General features: G+C 42.4%; 2 protein-coding genes across 2 annotated transcripts; one reads left to right on the top strand and one right to left on the bottom strand.

Annotated features, from left to right (window-relative positions):
• The first annotated feature begins 6,860 nt into the window (after positions 1–6,860).
• Positions 6,861–12,699, top strand: LOC130387312 (ras-related protein Rab-11B-like). Its single transcript, XM_056596336.1, has 5 exons — positions 6,861–7,062; positions 8,665–8,860; positions 10,247–10,440; positions 10,825–10,905; positions 11,377–12,699. Exons 1-5 carry the CDS (start codon positions 7,023–7,025, stop codon positions 11,520–11,522), a joined length of 657 nt encoding a protein of 218 aa, XP_056452311.1. The 5' UTR covers positions 6,861–7,022; the 3' UTR covers positions 11,523–12,699.
• Positions 12,700–13,396: 697 nt separating this feature from the next.
• Positions 13,397–17,875, bottom strand: LOC130387311 (E3 ubiquitin-protein ligase MARCHF2-like). Its single transcript, XM_056596335.1, has 5 exons — positions 17,568–17,875; positions 16,159–16,350; positions 15,793–15,988; positions 14,949–15,158; positions 13,397–14,607 (listed from the first exon to the last, which is right to left on the bottom strand). The coding sequence occupies exons 2-5, from the start codon at positions 16,344–16,346 to the stop codon at positions 14,452–14,454; spliced, it is 750 nt and encodes a 249-aa protein (XP_056452310.1). The 5' UTR covers positions 16,347–16,350; positions 17,568–17,875; the 3' UTR covers positions 13,397–14,451.
• Between the last annotated feature and the right edge of the window lie 1,749 nt (positions 17,876–19,624).

Below are 19,624 nucleotides of genomic sequence, written 5' to 3'. Positions count from 1 at the left end.
CTATTTTACGGGTGACCCAGTTTTTATGAGCGAGAAAAATAAGTATAGCCTACTTTGGACATAATAAGTAATGAATCCACTCCGCACCCATCTGGAATGCATGTGTTTGATGATAGTATCATGTTTTTCCCCGGCTCCAGGAACCTCAGCCTAGGTCTTCAGCCGCTGCGCAGCCTCACTGGAGCCGCTGAAACAGCAGTGTGCGACGACGCCACCAGGCAGCGCTATAGTCCGCCGGAAGAGGGCGACCCCGGCCCTCATACCAGTAACAACGTAACCCGTACCGCCATTAGTAAACACCAACAAAATCATTGATACTGTATTAACTTATGTTCATTAATGGTTTTACATGTACCCTTATCGTAAATTGTAATCCTTATTTACCCAAATAATAATATTTAATCAATATTTTTGTTTATGGTTATGGTTGAAAGTAAGGGAGAGAGTTGCTTTTTTTACTTTGACCATGTAAATGAAAGCCTCCCATGTCAATAAAGGCCTTTAAATCTTTATTTCTGTATTGCATAGAGAGATTGTCTATGTCAAATGTCCTATGAATTGTAAAATGTATTCTTATATTGGAATCGATCTCGATAGCAACGTATATTTACACTTCTTATGGCTATGGCTTTTCTATCAAATTACCCTCATATAGTCCCATTGCCCTTAAGTCGTACCTACAGCACCTTTTAAGGGTTAGTCCAGATAAGAGAGAAGGAGTGATTGCATCTGTTAAGTACAAATAGAATTGAAAATGTTAAGACCTGTGAGAGGTGGCTTTGTTTTGGCCTATTTTACGGGTGACCCAGTTTTTATGAGTGAGAAAAATAAGTATAGCCTACTTTGGACATAATAAGTAATGAATCCACTCCGCACCCATCTGGAATGCATGTGTTTGATGATAGTATCATGTTTTTCCCCGGCTCCAGGAACCTCAGCCTAGGTCTCCAGCCGCTGAGCAGCCTCACTGGAGCCGCTGAAACAGCAGTGTGCGACGACGCCACCAGGCAGCGCTATAGTCCGCCGGAAGAGGGCGACCCCGGCCCTCATACCAGTAACAACATAACCCGTACCGCCATTAGTAAACACAGAGGCGTCGTCAGCCCCTTTTTACTGGGGCACGTGCCCCAGTAAAAGTCTCCAGTGCCCCAGTAAAATTCCATTGATCATTATTAAATTAATCTGCAGAAGCGCCGCACTCGCTATGGAATCGACAGGATTCATCAAGTACATCTCCTGCTGCCTCGGGAGTCTTCAGTCGAGCCTGCCTCTTACCAGCCAATCAAAAAACGAAAGGGGCTACATAAAAGCCAATCAGAAAATAGCCCTATTGTATCTGGGTAAGATTTAACGCAACAACCAATGAAAAAAATCAGTTATTTACGGATTCGTCCACGTGACTCTTCTGAATGTTTCAGTGGTAAAGTGTGTAAAGTATGACCAAGTGTTTCTTTCTGTTCAATAGTCTAGATAGAACTTTATCAATCCCCTGTAGGAGAAATTTGTTAATAAAACAATAATGGTAAAAAAAATAAGGAATCTCCCACTTCCGGCTTCCATGAAAGAGAACCATACTAATTCACACAATAGCGTTGATGCAAATCTAGCATTAAAGGTTAATTTAAGGAAGTTCTCTCCAGTCACGCTGAAACTAGTTTGCTAGTAGTAGCGCTTTAATTTGCAGTGTAAGAGAATTCTGAGAAATCTGAATGCTGACAAAATTCTCAGAATTCTGACACTGCAATTTATTTGCACGCTACGACTAGTGAACTACTTTAAAAAAACTTGACACTGCGACCAGGCGACAAATGACTGGTGAGAAGCTTCTTAAATTAACCTTTAATGCTAGATTTGCAGCACTTTAATTCTCGTCAACTTTGTTTTCTAACACCAGCATTTCCACAACTATGCTCATGTTCGTGACTGCTATAGGCCTACAAAACCATTTATAGTGCATCTATTTTTCTGCTGGGTAATGCAGCTTTAATTTGGGCTCTGATTCTGAATAAATGCCGCTGCTGAACTGTGTGAATAAATAAAGGGAACTGAAATCTAAAGAAGACACGTGGTTTTGATGTAGGCCTACCGTGAATTCCAGCTGAAAGTGGAACATTGCTGCCATCAGGGGAAATTAATGTAACCTAGGCATATTGTAAGTAGCTTTCAATTCCTTGTTTTTTTGTTGATCATGTTTCGTTGGAAACCACGGGAGCTGGAAACAGCCCAGAGTAAGTCATCTCCTTTTTTAACGTTACAACAAATTCACAACTTGTTTGACACAAACAATGACAACTTGATTGCTGTTAAAGAATGTTGCCCACATAATTAGCACCAGTTTTTCAATACTGAGCGTCTGTAGCCTGTAGTTTTATAGCACACACACACACACACACACACACACACACACACACACACACACACACACACACACACACACACACACACACACACACACACACACACACACACACACACACACACACACACACACACACACACACACACACACACACACACACACACCATGCGTGCACGCACACAAGCGGAAAATGAATAATGAATGAAAAATTGTCTGTCTTCAAAACTTGAGGAAGTTTTAGTGGACAAAAACTTCCTTAACACAAAAAAGGAAATTATGGATATACAGGGTGTTTTTAACATATATGGATCCAACAATGTTCCCAACACTGACACAGATAATTCAGATCATTGCACTCACAATTCCTGTAAACAGTTGTAGTTGCGAGCGATCTTTCAGTGTGTCGAGAAGGCTCCACACCTGGCTTAGGTCAACCATGGGGCAAGGAAGGCTTCACCAACTTTCTCTTTTGTCCATTGAAAAGGAGCAACTATGCAAAGTGAGTCAAAGCCACGTTATTGACCGCTTTGCCACCATGAAGGCGCGGCGATACAGCTTAATAGTGAAAAAATAATCATTAAAAAAGGCTCTATGCAGTAGTGTATGGCCTTATTTAGTTTAATTTAAGAGCTTTGATGGTTCTATAACATTTTCCAGGTTGATTGGTGGCAATGAGCCACCTCACCTTAAGTCAGAAATTCTATTAGTTTTAAACCTTGTTTCTTGCCTTTTTAGTACATGTCGTTCTGGCAAAATTATGCTGTTTCCACACAGCTTCTAAATAAATATAGATGTGTAGACTTCTCCTGATAAAGAGGTGAAGGTCATAAAGAGACTTTTTGTTTATTTGTCAGTTACCTTATTTGTAAATCTTTGAGATGTGTATGTGTTTAAATAAATATAATTGTACGGTACTCATGAATCCATCTTTGCGTCTTTACCTTTACCAGTGCTTTAATATAGCCTACAATATGACAGTGACAATGATTTTGAAGCTTGTACATACCCTTCTGTATCCATCTATTTCATATTGTGCACACGTAAAAAAAAAAATGTTGGCAGTTGGGGGCCTTTGCCCCAGTAAAACTCTAGGTCTAGCAACGCCCCTGAGTAAACACCAACAAAATCATTGATACTGTATTAACTTATGTTCATTAATGGTTTTACATGTACCCTTATCGTAAATTGTAATCCTTATTTACCCAAATAATAATATTTAATCAATATTTTTGTTTATGGTTATGGTTGAAAGTAAGGGAGAGAGTTGCTTTTTTTACTTTGACCATGTAAATGAAAGCCTCCCATGTCAATAAAGCCCTTTAAATCTTTATTTCTGTATTGCATAGAGAGATTGTCTATGTCAAATGTCCTATGAATTGTAAAATGTATTCTTATATTGGAATCGATCTCGATAGCAACGTATATTTACACTTCTTATGGCTATGGCTTTTCTATCAAATTACCCTCATATAGTCCCATTGCCCTTAAGTCGTACCTACAGCACCTTTTAAGGGTTAGTCCAGATAAGAGAGAAGGAGTGATTGCATCTGTTAAGTACAAATAGAATTGATCTAAAAGAAACGACAATACATGGCTGGTCAGGTTCCACTAGTTTGGCGGACAGCGATGTAACACCAGGAGTCTGGGAACCTTGGCTGTCTAGCAGCATGCAGCTCTTAAAGCCCCTGGCCTCAGGCGGCCTGGGAAGGCATATCTATTTGTACAAAAAATATATATATTCAGATAATAAAACAAAACATTTGTTCAAATGTATGTATGCTATTGCTTACACAACCAGGTCAAAGGTTAAATGTTCCACAACAAAGACTTCTATTACAGGGTCGTAACATTTTGACAAATGTTGTATTGTCATCCCCTGTCCTGTGGCCACTTCAGTCAGGTAGTCAATCATCACACACATGCATTGATTCTTGAGTGGACAGCTTTATAATTAGTTCCTTTCCAATTCGCTGAATGGGGTGTTTGTCCGATGTCAGTGTTATGGATCATAATTTGCACTTGATCATAACTACTCTTCATAATATTTGAAGACCATTAACATTTTACGTGCACAATGATATGGAAAATCCATTTATTGGAGTGGACTCCCCTTCTGCTTGAGGTAGGTTGTGGCCCGTGGGCCACTGCATCCCAGGAAAACTAGAAATCAAAGAAATGATATGAGAGACACCAAAGCACAACTGGGACAATGTATTACAATACAGCAGACATTTATCTTAACACATTATGATGGTATTTCAAGCATTATATAACCCATTTGTTGAGGTCTGCCCCCAATCCCGGCCATTGTCTTTTGGCTTCTCTTGTCCTTCAGATCCAACAATGCTACGATGCAACTTGCAGGTCTACAAATACTGGCTGCCTATATATGGCAGAGAGATTACGTTTTTAAATTAGCCTCTGATTTTTATTATATTTGTAGTAAATGGTTTGAACTTTTCAACAGGATCTTCTAAACAATACCTTGAATTAAGGTTTACCCTATAAATTGTCCATGACTTCAAAATAATACTTTGAAACAAATGACCCAAACTGTCCAGACAAATACTCATTTAGACATTCAAAATGTTTATACACAAAACAACCCATGTAATGTTCGATAGAATGCTTAAAATTGTGTTGACAGAGTTAAACAGATGATTTGACAAGAGCCAGCCACGACCTATGAATGAAGGAGCATGGAGGTGGCGTTCTCATATTGCCATCAGGGCTGCGTTTAAAAGTCTGAAAAAAACATTTTTGCTGCAAGGTACAGTTAAGTCCTCACTACATACGTGGCCCACAAGAGGGAGCTGTTTCTCAAATCCAATGGGCCAACATAATCCTCACGCTTTTGTCAATTAGAATGCAGACCCCGGACAGCCAAAGCTCATGGATCGGCCTGTTACCAATCAGCCTCATCCCCGCTGTCAGTAGAGAGCCTTTGTTGGTTGATCCCTGCAGACCTGCAGGAAGCATCTGCTGTGTGGACAGTGCTGCTGAGAGGGCTTCCTGGAGCTCCCTGCAGAAGAACACATGGACTTAATGGTTTGAGGTATCCCCTTCTCCATTTGTTATTGTAAATAAAAAAGAAAACATTATTTATCCTTACCAAAACATTTTGCCTTGTATGATGATTAAAATGCAAGGAGTAACGTTTGATTGTTTTTGGGAATCCTATTGCATTCCCATGCCTCGAAAATGTGAAGTGTGATGTATCATGCACTTTACACTTATGTCTTATTGATAATCCCATGTTATTTGAATGGGTTGTGCGGTGTGTCATGATTATGTGAGGGGGTTTGTTACCTTGACATGACACAGGGATGTTGTTAGTGCAAATAGAGAAAGATATGTAATTGCATTTTAGGCAATCATTTATTTCAGGCATTTCAGGCTCCCCACTCCCCCTACTCGCTACGCCTCAATGCAAAGCAAATAGAACTGAGTTGGGGAAGGGTGTAGCCTATAACCTCTGGTCACCCCATTACAATTTTGAAGAGAGCGCTAAAATTTTAGAACACCCTTAAGGAAAGTGACAGCAACACACTCCACAACAAGGCTCTCAACCACAGAGAGTTACATCAAGAGAAGTTTCCCATTCTTCGTCCTTCCAACACACAACAACCACCACATCTGGCAAAACCAAATTATAAGAAAACAAAAGGTAAACCATTTGGCACATTGGAAAGAGTAAATTGGCATGCTATTTGTCCCTTAACAGAGAATGCACAGTTGCAGAATACCTGACCACCGTGACCGATCCATAATGAACGAAATCCTTGACCAGGTACAGACTCAGAGAACGTTTGGCTATCGAGAAGGGACACCAAAGATGCTAACAAACTGCAATACCTGTTGGGAGAAATCACAGTAGCCAGATTCGTCACCTGTTGTAAAGAGAGAAGGCCCTCAAACTCCCAATAACCACACTCACTACCCTGGACTAAATTTTTCCACATGATTGCACTATTTAACATATTCTCAATAGTGTGAACACTGTTGAATTTTTATAATATCCCACATTTTGTTATTATTATTGTTCACCTGGCAATGTAAATGTTCGTTTCTCATGTCAATAAAGCTTTTTGAATTTAATTGAATTTAGAGAGAAAGAGATCGTTGCTTAATTTTATTAGTTTTTAGTTTCCCCCATAACTCTTTGTTTATTTGAATAGCATCTCAACTAAACAGGCATAAATCACAAACATACATCGATTATGTCGAGAGAGAGAGAGAGAGAGAGAGAGAGAGAGAGAGAGAGAGAGAGAGAGAGAGAGAGAGAGAGAGAGAGAGAGAGAGCGAGAGAGAGAGAGAGAGAGAGAGATCATGTGCTGCTTACTTTTATAAGCCTCTAGTTTCCCCCATAACTATACGTCATTGATCGGTGTTCCCTGAACGTGTCGCTGGCGACCCCTAGAGGAAGGTATTGACACCGCAGGGGCTAGCGACCCCTAGAGGAAGGTATTGAACCTGCAGGGGCTCCTCCCCTTCTGCAGAGTTGGGGAGCTTTCCTTTCCTGCGGCCAGCTTGCTTTGACAGCCAACACTGGCGCAGAGTCTTGTCACAATTTATATCCTTTTTATTGTATGTAACGATAATTCATACACACACACTTCAATATCCTCTTCCGACAAGAAGTGGAGGACCGGCCTCGTCTAGAATGGGGAACCGAGACGATGAATACGATTTCTTGTTCAAAGGTAAAAACAACATACAAAGATGACTGCATTCCCCCTATTTCCAGAACATCTACTTGGCTGGTAACATCTTTTATTGTTTCATTATCCCGAATATGTATGAATCTAAAATATGTATCAATGAACATTTATATCAAAGGTGTTAAGGGGTGTTTAGCAAAGAGACAATGTATTCCCTGATATTTTGGTGTTTTTTTTTTGCTACATAATGCTATCATTGTAACATTACAACTACCGCAGCTATATAGACGTAGAATGCCTCACACCATTTAAAACTTGATATGGCATACACTGACTGAATCTAATTGGTAACTTTTTAACAGATGTACTGTTTTGATTTGCATGTAAACTGTTTGGGCATTTAAAAATCCACACACGGTGTAAAACCTGGATCTGTTGAATGCATAGCCTTTCCAATAGATCAATATAATTAATCAGCCTCTGCATGACATAGGAATGCTAGCCATTGGCGATACTGTGATGACATTCCCCATAATATATCAATTTATTTTGAATAGAAGAGAAGGGAGCAAGAACAACTATATTCACATTCATCATCACTCAGCCTATACTGGTGAAAGAAAGGTTGAGTTTGAGTGTGTATCTAATGTTTTGATTTCATGTCATGCTATTTATTATTATTATTCTTTAGCCATGCCATCACCTGTGGCACATTAACAACCCAGGCCTCAGAGCCAAAGGGCCGTCTAAGATGTAACAAAGTATCCTCTGTGAGATGAATAGGACATCTGCGGAAGCACCAGCTCTCTCTCTCTCTCTCTCTCTCTCTCTCTCTCTCTCTCTCTCTCTCTCTCTCTCTCTCTCTCTCTCTCTCTCTCTCTCTCTCTCTCTCTCTCTCTCTCTCTCTCTCTCTCTCTCTCTCTCTCTCTCTCTCTCTCTCTCTCTCTCTCTTCCCATCTCTCCCTCTCTTTCTCCCCCATCCACATCATTCTTGTACCCGCCGGCTGAACGCAGGAAGGGCCACACAGGGCTGAAACTGCCGATTCAGGTTTTGGTTTGGAACATGTTATCAGCTTCCTGCAGCCAACCCAAAGGCACGAGGCCGTCGGGGGAAAACAAAAGTCGGGCTGCGTTTCCTTTCTGGAGAGCAGAGGAGCACAATGGGCCTTCACCACAACCAGCACCCCGCCGGGCTATTCCTGAAGACCGGCCTTCAGAGTCTTCGTCTGCTTGGTTCATCCCAGTTCAACCCCAGTTCTACAGTGACTCATCAGCCGAGAGCATCTACGTCCAACAACGACCAAAACAAACGCATGCATTGTACTAATGTAGCATATGATAGAAAGTATCATTATCTCAGTCATGTATCTGTTGTTGTAGCAGTTGACACTGGAAATCTAATCAAACTTTATTCATACAGTGCATTCAAACGTCATGCAAAGATGCATTGCAAAGTGCTTAAGAAGGGACAGTTCAGAGTAAAGAAAATCAACGATATCTGAATCACAGTCACACTTGAGTTGACAGGAATGCAAAGTGTGGTGGACAAGCTAATTTTCAGTGGAGTCAAAGGCGTGGCGCCATAGTGTTTGTAACAACTCTATTATAACGCCCCTTCTCCTCTCCTGGTGTCTCCCTCTGCAGTTGTGTTGATTGGGGACTCGGGCGTAGGGAAGAGCAACCTTCTCTCCAGATTCACACGCAACGAGTTCAACCTGGAGAGCAAGAGCACCATCGGGGTGGAGTTCGCCACGCGCAGCATCCAGGTGGACGGCAAGACGATAAAGGCCCAGATCTGGGACACGGCCGGCCAGGAACGCTACAGAGCCATCACCTCAGCGTGAGTTTCCCCCCGCGTCACCGTGGGACCCAGGGCCTGTGAATGAATGGGGTGGAAAATGTGAATGAATACGTGTGAGTAAAAATACGAATGGACATGTAGTTGTTGTGGTGGTATGTTGCTCCGCTGTGAATATGTGAATGAATTTTTTTTGTGAATATGTGAATATGTATCCCATAAAATGTGAATGAATAGGTGAATACGTGGATGAATATATGTGTGAATGACTTAATATGTGTGTTAATATATTATCGAGTATGTGTGTGATATTGTGGTTCTCTGTGTTATGTTGGCTAACCAGTTTGTACTGATAGATGATGAATAGTGTTGCTGCTGAATAGAGAGGATAAATGTATTTTCATTATGTCTTATTATTAAAGTTGTTGTGATGAATTGATAATTAAAAAGGTCTATCAAATATGAAAAATTGAAAATGATAATCCCAAATCAGAGCCCAAAACTGACGTTTGCCTGCTTGGTCTGACTAACATCCAGGATACTAAAGTAATCATTGTGTCATCTCAAACATAGGTAACCGGTCATACATCTGCATTCCTGAACGATTTTTTTGCTGTTTTTTTGTTGATAAATGACCTTATAATGAATCCTTATGAACATAGATATCATATCAGAACTTGTGTGCTTTTATTAGCCTCTACTACCATGTGCCACCATGGTAACAGAACGAAAACATTGAATGTTGCTACGGTACAGTTAGTGGAAGACTTATAGCAAGGGTTGTTTTATTAGGGTTAATATAACTTTAGATTTACCCGGACCAGCCTACCAAATGAGGCATTGGTTATAGACATTCCAAAGAAATCTCTGTGAACAGAGTCGTGTTTTGGATATTTTGGTACTAGTAGAACTACTATGAGCAAGCTGAATATCATCCCGAAGAGCTGTGTGTGGATGCATTCTTTCATGAGTTCACGAGTTATCAACCATAGACCTCGAGATCTCGAGAACAGAGAGAGGAGAGACATAGCCCACCCGTCCTCTGACAGATTATAAACTACCCTTGTACGCAGGCGTTCTCATCCCCAGACAGACGTCCTGGGGTGCTTCAAATCGGTGTTATTGACAAGACTTTGGACGGAGTGAAATTCTCTTCAGTCACACAGCAGGTTTTGCGGTGGGAGGCCAGAGACTGGGAGGGACTTCTGGTAGAGGGTTAACTGTCTCCGTTGCACGTTTTGGATATTGGGTGGTTAAATTCCTTGTTATGCAAAGCTCATAGGAAGCAAGAGAAACTAAATAGCTTTTCGACCGACCGGAGGAACGCTCCAAATCAGGACCTTCTCCCAGCCTCGGGGGGACCAGTCTGAATCCCTCTCCTTTCATTGGCCGGGCCTCACCCCACCTGACCTGCGGTCTCCTCCCCAGGTACTACCGGGGGGCGGTGGGCGCCCTGCTGGTGTACGATATCGCCAAGCACCTGACCTATGAGAACGTGGAGCGCTGGCTGAAGGAGCTGCGTGACCACGCCGACAACAACATCGTCATCATGCTGGTGGGCAACAAGAGCGACCTGCGCCACCTGCGGGCGGTGCCCACCGATGAGGCCCGCGCCTTCGCAGGTACCGGGGGGCGGGGCCTCAGGAACACATCAGAGGGGCTTTATTGATGCAGTGAAAGTATCGGACAGTCATAACAATTAAAGAGTCGGCAAAAATAAGAAAACACACTTTTGTGTAAAAAATGGCATAGGTGTGTATGTATGTGTTTAAAGATATAGACACACACACACACACACACACACACACACACACACACACACACACACACACACACACACACACACACACACACACACACACACACACACACACACACACACACACACACACACACATACGGTAGGAGTAGTGGAAATGCAAACATTATAGACTTGAGGTAACACTATTGACCACTTTGACATTCGTACAAGCACAAATTGTTTTGTTTTGTTTTTTGTTCCACAGAAAAGAACAATCTGTCATTCATAGAAACATCTGCCTTGGACTCAACAAATGTTGAGGAAGCTTTCAAGAATATCCTAACAGGTAAGCACAAGAGAAACTGAAATTAGATGATTGCCTTAAATAAAAAAATAAAAAAGCTAAACCATATCTGCTATTTAATGTCGAATACAAACATCCTGGTCTGGATGTTAAGTCTTATTGCTCTATAACTCTGTTTATGTTTTGATAACAGGCATGTTGTGTCTTCAATCATTTGAAACATCAAAATAAACCATAATCTGGTCATTTGGTGGACAATTTCGAAAATAATATTTATTCCAAGGGATATCGTTTCTAAAAAATAAGGTTCTTAAAATTATCTTTTTACAATTACTGTATATTGCACATAACCTTCAGAACCAGTCCCATATTTAATTTGTTATTAAATATGTGCAATAATTCCTTCTTATCGTATTTGATTTCATGCTCCATGTCAATCAATATCCTGTATAACAACACAGTGATACTATTACTTTGACTACCCTATTTGCATTGCGTGTCTTTTTTGAACAGAAATCTATCGCATCGTATCACAGAAGCAGATAGCCGAGCGGTCCGCCCACGATGAGTCCCCGGGAAACAATGTGGTGGATATCAGTGTTCCACCCACCACCGATGGGCAGCGGGGGGGCAAACTGCAGTGCTGCCAAAACCTGTAACCCACGGCAACTGGTCTACCACACCTGGGGAGATTACTCATTCAAAATCGTTTTTGTCAGTTATGTTGAGCATTTACTTTCTCTCTGGGCACCTCCAGTGTTTACTACGAGAACGATCGGAGGAAGTGCACTTAACAGAGCACACAGAGCACGCCGGTCCCGCCTGATCTCTGCATAGAGCCGTCATCCCAGAAAGTATGTAATTGAATAGATTTTCAACGGTAATCTCACCCAGATTGGCTGCATTGGCTATTGTCCCGAAACGCGACTGATGGTACTGCTATGGGTTGCCACGATGTATAAGCTGTGATAGCCTTAGCGGTGTAGTGTCGCCTGAGCCCCTACAACACTACCCCGCCTCGGCCCTGTGGGGCTGCTCCCCATTGCTCCGGCTCAAGGACCGGCATGTGATGTCATGCGTGAATGAGCTTGGGTCCTGTGTCGGTGGTACCAGCAGTCCTGGTTTCGCCCCCTCTCGTCCAGTCCATCATCTCAAAATTGGTCGTTATGCTACTAAAGCTTACTTCAATTAGTGTAAAATATATTCTTGTTTTCTTTATTTCTTTATTTTTTAAATGATAGCTTATCTGCTCACATACATTATATTAATGCCATGAAATTAAATTTTACAATATTAAGATGCTGACTCATCCGATGTGTTTTCTAACAACACCCCATCTGTTCCTGACGAATAATGATAAGATAGAGAACAAGGACAAAATATGATGTACTTATCAGCCTATCCCTTTGAAAGGGTTTGTAGACCAAATAAAAACCACTAGATGGCAGTATTTCTAGATAACCTAGGCTATGGACAGCTGGGGCAGGTGACGGGTTAGATGAGATGAAGTGGAGTGTACTACTTTGAAGCAATAAGCTGTTATTCTTTTCCATGACCCTCTCAGACACAACACAAAATACCACACTCCTAGCTATATAAGTTCAACATAGAAATGCCAGTCCAAACTAGAAACCCATTCAAAGGACAAACATATATTAATTTTTAAATATCCTTAAAGGTTTATCTGCACACTGTAGTATTGATGAGCCAGCATTCCTATTCTACCTCCGGATGCCTACGGAGGTAGAATAGGATTGTTGCAGTGCTATTGTGTAGATCTATAATATTGATTGTTGAATTGGCACCAAATCGTAAGCACTTAAATGCTATTAAATAATACACAAACTATTAACCTATTCACTTCCTTTAGTGAATTTGCAATATTCTCTGTTGTTGATTCAATAGAGGAGTGTTCTTTACATGTCCTCCCCTGTAATTGGCTTCAGATGAAAGCATCTCCACCTAAAGCCTCTCATGAAGTGTCTGATGAAGATGTTAGGGGTGCTCTCCATGGTTCTGATCCCTCAGACCCCTGGGCACACACTCTAGGGGTACCAAGGCTTGACGCAGTAGCCGAGGGTGGTCCATGGTCGACAGAATACACACCGTCTCATCAGCAGGGTGAGGACACAAAACAACTTTTCTTGTCCACTGCACTATAATCGACGAAAAAGTAGTGACACCCCGACGATAACGAACAGCTAACCTGGCCCACGCGTACCTGACCACACCTGGTAGCAGTGGAGCCTTGTCAGACCAAGTACAGTCAAATCATACTTTAGCAAAACAGATTAAGGAACCATTAAAATAAAAAAAAGTAAGTTATCGAAAATGAATGCAAATCTTACCTGGGATATAAATGGAAGAACCATGGGGTGACGGTTATGGATACAAAGATACCACTCATAAGAACCATACAAGAAGTCCGGAAATCCTTTACATTTTATTGCACGATCACCCAACACATGTTCCCTCAAGGGAGTGCAGCAGGAAGACTAAACTTAAATAGCATTTGAATTAGCATACGCTGCACTGTAACTGACATCTCAAAAAACATGATACATTTCTCCTCTCTTCTTCCCAGCAGGGCCGCGGTCCCTGCGCCTGGGTGCAGTGAGAACAGTGGTACTGTAGAGGGTTAAGGGTTCCACGTCGCTACATTCACACACTAGGTTCTCATGTTTTAAACTGTATGACGTCATCTTGTACAGCTGTTTGTTTGCCACGCAGTCCCAATAATGGTGCATATACAAGTGGGTCAAGACGGTACCTAGTGTCATTCATAAGACAAAACAGAATCTCCAGCCAATCTGAATTTTCGGAAACTTCAATTAAATACCACAATACAGTTTTAACAGATATATTGATTATACTATAAGCAACCTTTGTTTTCTGAGCTTCAATGAGTTACTTTAATGGTCTGGGTAGGAGATAGGAGGTTAGCCTCTACAGTGCCACTCTGCCCAGACCATTAAAACAGGGCTGAGGTTATAGACAATGATTGTAATCAGAGGACCATATTTCTTTAGGAAGAATATTCACAGATAGCATGAATTGACTTTGTCAATTATTGTGTGTTTGTTCAACAATTAGTCTTCAGGCAGGCTATTGGCTGCTGGTTGTTGAAGTTCTACTTAATAACATAGTGAGGGAGTCGGGGGATATGTAGGTAGTGAGTATGCTTTAGGTATACTGTAGTAGCATGCTGAATCAATTATATCCCGCTACATAAGCTTGTGTGTCCTATAATAGTTGTTCAGCTCTGGTCAAAGCCACACGGTTGGCCCGGTTCCTCCAGTGTGCGCTCGTCTTCAGTGTCCCCCACTCCAGCGGCCTCCGAGCGATGCCTGACGTGTGTCACAGCTCTCCCCTCCGGAGGGAGAGGGTCTCCCGTGTCCGTCGTTGTTGAGTAACATCAAGTGCTTCACAACAAAAACGATAGTCAGGAGAGAATAACTCCCATCCGTTGGCGTCCGCCCGAGATAAGTGCAAATCTTTATTCATGGTGTGACGCTTTCAAAATGTTTTAGAGGGTGCCATTTCACCCCCCCCCTCCTCCCCAGTGGTCCTTTCGTGCCTCTGCTCGGCTCATACGATGGTCTCGTCCGTGGTTTTCTTGGTGGACTTGGTGGGCAATGAATGCTGGGTGGCATGCGCACCTTTGTTGTCGGGCATGAGCAGACGCACCTTCTGATTGGTCCGCCTCCACTCAGAGTACAGCTGACAGTGATAGCGGAACGACACCTGCAGGGGTGGCGGAGGGGAGGAAAAAAAACTGGATTTAGAAATGATTGATTTTTTGACGATAGACGACTAGGGCTTCACCATTCATGCTTATGAATATAAATCAAGGTTTTGGCCTCTGTACTTATTTAATTGTGCAAGGTCACGATTCAAGTTTTCTAAGAAATATGAGATAAATATAAAATTATGAGTAAATCTGCAGCTAGTGCTGCGGCTAGTGCTGTGGCCAGTGCTGCGGCCAGTGCTGCGGCTAGTGCTACGGCTAGTGCTGCGGCTAGTGCTGCGGCTAGTGCTGCGGCTAGTGCTGTGGTCAGTGCTGCGGCTAGTGCTACGCCACGTACCAACGTCCAGAGGATGTAGATGGTGAAGAGGGCAATAGTTAAGGCGATGAGCCCCACGGCCTCCAGCCTGCTCTTCAGCTGCAGATGGTCCTGGGCCCCCCGGAGACAGAGCCAGCCAGAGATGGCGGCCAGCGGCGTGATGAGCAGGAAACAGGCCATGTCACACAGCAGTGTGCGCTTCTCGCTGCGAGGGCCCGGGTCCTTCAGCCACTGAGGATGAGCAGAGACGGGGGAACAGATGACTCACTGACACTGTTGTGGTCGGTATTATGCGAGTACACATAGTACATTGTGATCATGTCCCTATTGAGTCCTTTTAATATTCAGTCAGGGAGCACAACATCCTAACCCCTACACTATCCTGCCACTGTGGTACTTAAAACCTAGCTTTCATCTATGATATAAGATGGTGTCAAATGAGCACAATTGTGAGACATTTTGCTGAGCATTGAGCTAGTATTTATGTCATCCTCTCAGGGACTGTTGGACGGCAAATTGCATTAAATTTCAAAATCGAGTTAGCTATAAGGTGATGACCTCAATAGCTCTCTGACCTCCATGGCCCAATGTGCTGCAGCAAGGAGTCCTCATAAATTGGCCTGATCTTTCAGTTCAGCTATATATAAACATATCGTCATCTAAAGATATGATCATAAGAACCTGAAGGAATATTATCACCACATTACTGTCAATTCAACCTATGTCAAAATGCTCTATTCTATGCTCACAAAGCATTCAAATGTTATTGCGTCATAATAATTATAACGTCATTCATTTGGTCTTTCGATTGGTCTTTGAATCAAGCCGAGCCCCAGCCGTGTTGTACCGCGCCACCACGGCTGACCTGTGTGAGAGGCTGCGGCCTCCGCTCGGTGGTGAACTCGGTGTGGCAGAGCTCGCAGTAGCTGGTGTTGGAGGAGGACAGCCACTTCTCCAGGCAGCTCTTGTGCACTTTACCCAGGGTTCCCGTGCAGTCGCAGGGGGAGAGCAGTGTCTCCCCGCCTGCCCCTTCGTGGCAAATGCGACACATTCCTAGGTCACTGTGGAGGGGAAACCAGCAGCAGCGCACAACACATTAGAACGCATTGAGCGACGACAACGCAACACAGAGCGATGTTCGCTCCGGACAATGAAGGCATCGATGCAGAGGGCCATGTGATTTTAATGCGACGCCCCGGCACATTCCATTCCAGACATTGCTTCGTCTTACCTCTGCAGGCTGACTGCTTTGACGATGGTCGAGAGTGGTCGGCCATCTTTAGCCGTAACCTTGGCGACGTACTGGGCCTGTGAAGTGGAGTCAGACTGCTCCATTGAGTCCTTGGAGGAGTCCGCCTCGCTGCCTCCAGAGTAGTCACACAGGGAGCCAGGTAGGTGGCAGCAGCCAGGGGAAGACATGGCTCTGAGGTGGAAGAGGAAACACAGGAGAATGGTATGAGCAACAGGAGAGTTAAAAGATTTTAAAATACTGGTCTGGGTGATCAAACCATCGCTACCGTCTCTGCTGTTTACACTATACATCTGTTTACAATATCATCCACCTTTGTAAACAAAAGCCATTTAGAACTTGGGAAATCCATGTGCATCGGAATTTGTGGACAAAATAATGAATCGCCATAAGTAGTTCACAAAATGTCTCACAAAAGAGCTATATTGCCGCTGTTTACATTCATGGCAGGCAAGCGATTGTGCAGATTGTGCAGAATCGTTACAAGGAAGTAATCATGACAAACTATATTGATAAGGGATGTTTTGGTGAAGCCAGGAGAGACGGTTGCCCCTGGCTTTACAAGGCCGGTATTGTGCTTCAACTCAGATGACAGAGAAGGCCTTTAGTCTGTCTTGATACCTTTACAAACATCCTCATGAAGAGCCAATTCCAAGTTACTTTGTTTATGTATGTCCAACATTTTTAATCCACCGAATGTTTGTTTGTTGTCCTGAACATTTGACTTCTAAATAAGATGTAAATAAAATGTTATATGAGTTACGATATTTGTTAAAAAAAAAGAGAAAAGATAAACAATGCTTTCTATGTGTGACATAGCAGGGCTGTAGTGTAGGGTTACATACAGTAAAGCATAGCTGTCTGAGAAACTAAAAAAGCAAACACTGAGGTGATGCTCCATGGGGTCATAGGGACACATGTTTTAATGTGTTGGCCCTTGGGTGAGCTCCATACCTGGATCTACACATCAAGATCGTTAGCTACTATCATGTTATAACTCTAAATATACAGTAGTGCAAAAAGAATTGATATTATGATAACCGATGAGGGTGTCCATTGTAACGCCCCTTCTCGGTAGCCTCACGTTACAGGAATAATAAACGTGGATACTGCCAGTCAAGTGAGACAGGGTCTTACTAAAGGTCAAAAATGTAAGTATGACCGCAGATCATTACTGATCAGCGGTCACTCCTTTAAAGGAAGCTACTCTCAAGGCTCAATTCAAGTCTCCTACTGATTGGTGATTGATGACGCCCACAACAACGTCCGAGAAACGGTACATTTCTGGGGGAATACAGAAGTCCACAAACAATGGCATCTGACAAAAAAATGTAGTTACGTTTCGAATAATTGGGAAAAGCTGTTACCGCATTAAAAGAGCAGACACTCACCCCGTCGGCCTGCGTTGCCTGGCCTCGGCCCTCTGAGTACCGTTACCGTCTTATAAACAGCACGGCTAGCGCTAGCCTAGCTACTGGAAATTACATGGACGGCTTGCAAAAATGCATTTCTGTCGCTGGAACTCGTGTTCGGTATCCTCCCCATGGCTTATGGTATAACTCGTTGGGTTTTTGTTTGCGTGTCTGTGTTAAATATCGGATGATCTATGTCGGGATGTTGAGAACAAGCCTAGCTAGCTTGTTAGCAACGGCCAAGCCTCGCGCAACATCCCTCAGCTGTGCGCGAGTCACGTGACCATAATCTTTGCAGGTGTAAAAAATAAAACACGCAGTTTACGTTCGGGCTGCAAGGTTTAAAGATACATACAAAAAGAAAGAAAGAAAATGTATATATTGCGGAGAGTAGGGTATGATGAGCCAATTTTTACTCATGTTGTCCTCTATGCAAGGAAAAACAGAAGTAAAATGAAAACATCTACTTTTATTTCACGATGTCCCCTGTCAATCTAACTGATAACAATGCATACATACATATTATATATAATTATTTTTCACTTATGGTCCTAAACTTCTGCTGCGAAGACTGAGAACCTCACATATTATATGTACTTATGTGTGCGTGCGTGCATTGCATGCGTGCCTGAATGCGTGCATGTGTGCGCGCCCGTGCAAAGATAGAAAACGTGTTCCTCGTTACACATCCCACGATTCTGTTGGGTCAAAGTCCAGTGGAAGTCATGAGATCACGGGACAAACCGGGGTGCGTGTTGGAGAACATCATGAGATAGCTGTTAGTGGACTTCAACAAACGCCAACGGAAATATACCAGCAGACGAAGGATATACATTTATATATAATATATAATGATGTTTGATGATATCTAATATATCTAATATATATATATATATATATGGTCTTTGGATTCAGTCCTTTGTTTTGTGTTTATGCTTAAAAAAAGATTGGGCACACTGGGTTTTTGTTCTTACTTGATTAAAAAAAAAAAAGATGAAAACATTTGCATAAAGTTATCATATTTTGTCCACGCCCATGGTGAGTATATAATTTTTATTCTCACAGAAAATACCTTCCCGGAGACTTTTGAGCAGATAAAATAATGCGATTAATTTGCAATCAACTATGGAAAACAAGCGATTAATCGCGATTAAATATTTCGGCCCTAATATATGTAGGCTAAATATATATAGGCTATATTTTTTATATCTTATTTATTTATTGATTTCCATTTAACACAAACCACCAGAACCGAACATTCTCGATTGGATACATATGCAGCACAACAGCAATAAAAAAAAGAAGAAAAGCTGATAAAAGTATTTTAAACATACTATGATTGCTGATCTGTGTTAATCAATAATTTTTGACCTTGTTTCTACTTGTTAAATCTGCGTGCCTCAGCCTGCCTTTCCAGTAAAAGAATTCATTAAAATGTAGACATGATAAACTGGCCCCTGTATTAGTATGTATAGAAGTGAGGTGATGTGGCAGCGGATGGCATACATTTAAAAATACAAGAAATACCCAAATGAGGTCAAATACAAAAGTTATCTTATCATGAGGGTTGTGTGCAGTACAAAAGGTAGTTGAACACTATGATACAACCACAGTAAACTTCATGAGCGCATGCACAAATATACACGCACACACACACACACACACACACACACACACACACACACACACACACACACACACACACACACACACACATACACGTACATTACTTTATAGCGTCAACGAGAAAGGGGATAAAGAGAGAGGCCATATAGGAGCCACAGAGCAGGTCATCCGGAGGGAAAGGGAGAGCAGCATTACATGGGTTATTCAGAACGTTTGGCGTTCCATCAGAGTGTAATTCCTGCTCTGCAGTGGCTTCTCGTGACTCCTTTAACTTGAAGAGTGAGTCCTCATGTGCGGTTGGCCAGGCGATGCAGCACAGCACAGCCTGGTGAATTATTCAATTTGACTTGAGTAATCCATGCCCTTGGGCAATTGGAGGACTTTCTCACAGTTTTCTCTCCCACAAGCCC

Source organism: Gadus chalcogrammus, chromosome 8 (genome assembly GCF_026213295.1).
Source record: "Gadus chalcogrammus isolate NIFS_2021 chromosome 8, NIFS_Gcha_1.0, whole genome shotgun sequence".
Classification (NCBI taxonomy): Eukaryota; Metazoa; Chordata; class Actinopteri; order Gadiformes; family Gadidae; genus Gadus; species Gadus chalcogrammus.
The sequence above is the reverse complement of the archived record's forward strand: the minus strand, read 5'-3'. Positions and strand labels throughout refer to the sequence as shown.

Bases quoted from the DNA above. Each gene is read 5' to 3' on its own strand.
- LOC130387312 (XM_056596336.1), top strand. From the start codon at position 7,023: ATGGGGAACCGAGACGATGAATACGATTTCTTGTTCAAAG. The intron at 8,861-10,246 runs GTGAGTTTCCCC...TCTCCTCCCCAG, and splicing joins TACAGAGCCATCACCTCAGC to GTACTACCGGGGGGCGGTGG. The intron at 10,906-11,376 runs GTAAGCACAAGA...TTTTTTGAACAG, and splicing joins TTTCAAGAATATCCTAACAG to AAATCTATCGCATCGTATCA.
- LOC130387311 (XM_056596335.1), bottom strand. From the start codon at position 16,346: ATGTCTTCCCCTGGCTGCTGCCACCTACCTGGCTCCCTGTGTGACTAC. The intron at 15,989-16,158 runs GTAAGACGAAGC...TCCCCTCCACAG, and splicing joins AAAGCAGTCAGCCTGCAGAG to TGACCTAGGAATGTGTCGCA. The intron at 14,608-14,948 runs GTACGTGGCGTA...CCACCCCTGCAG, and splicing joins TCTACATCCTCTGGACGTTG to GTGTCGTTCCGCTATCACTG.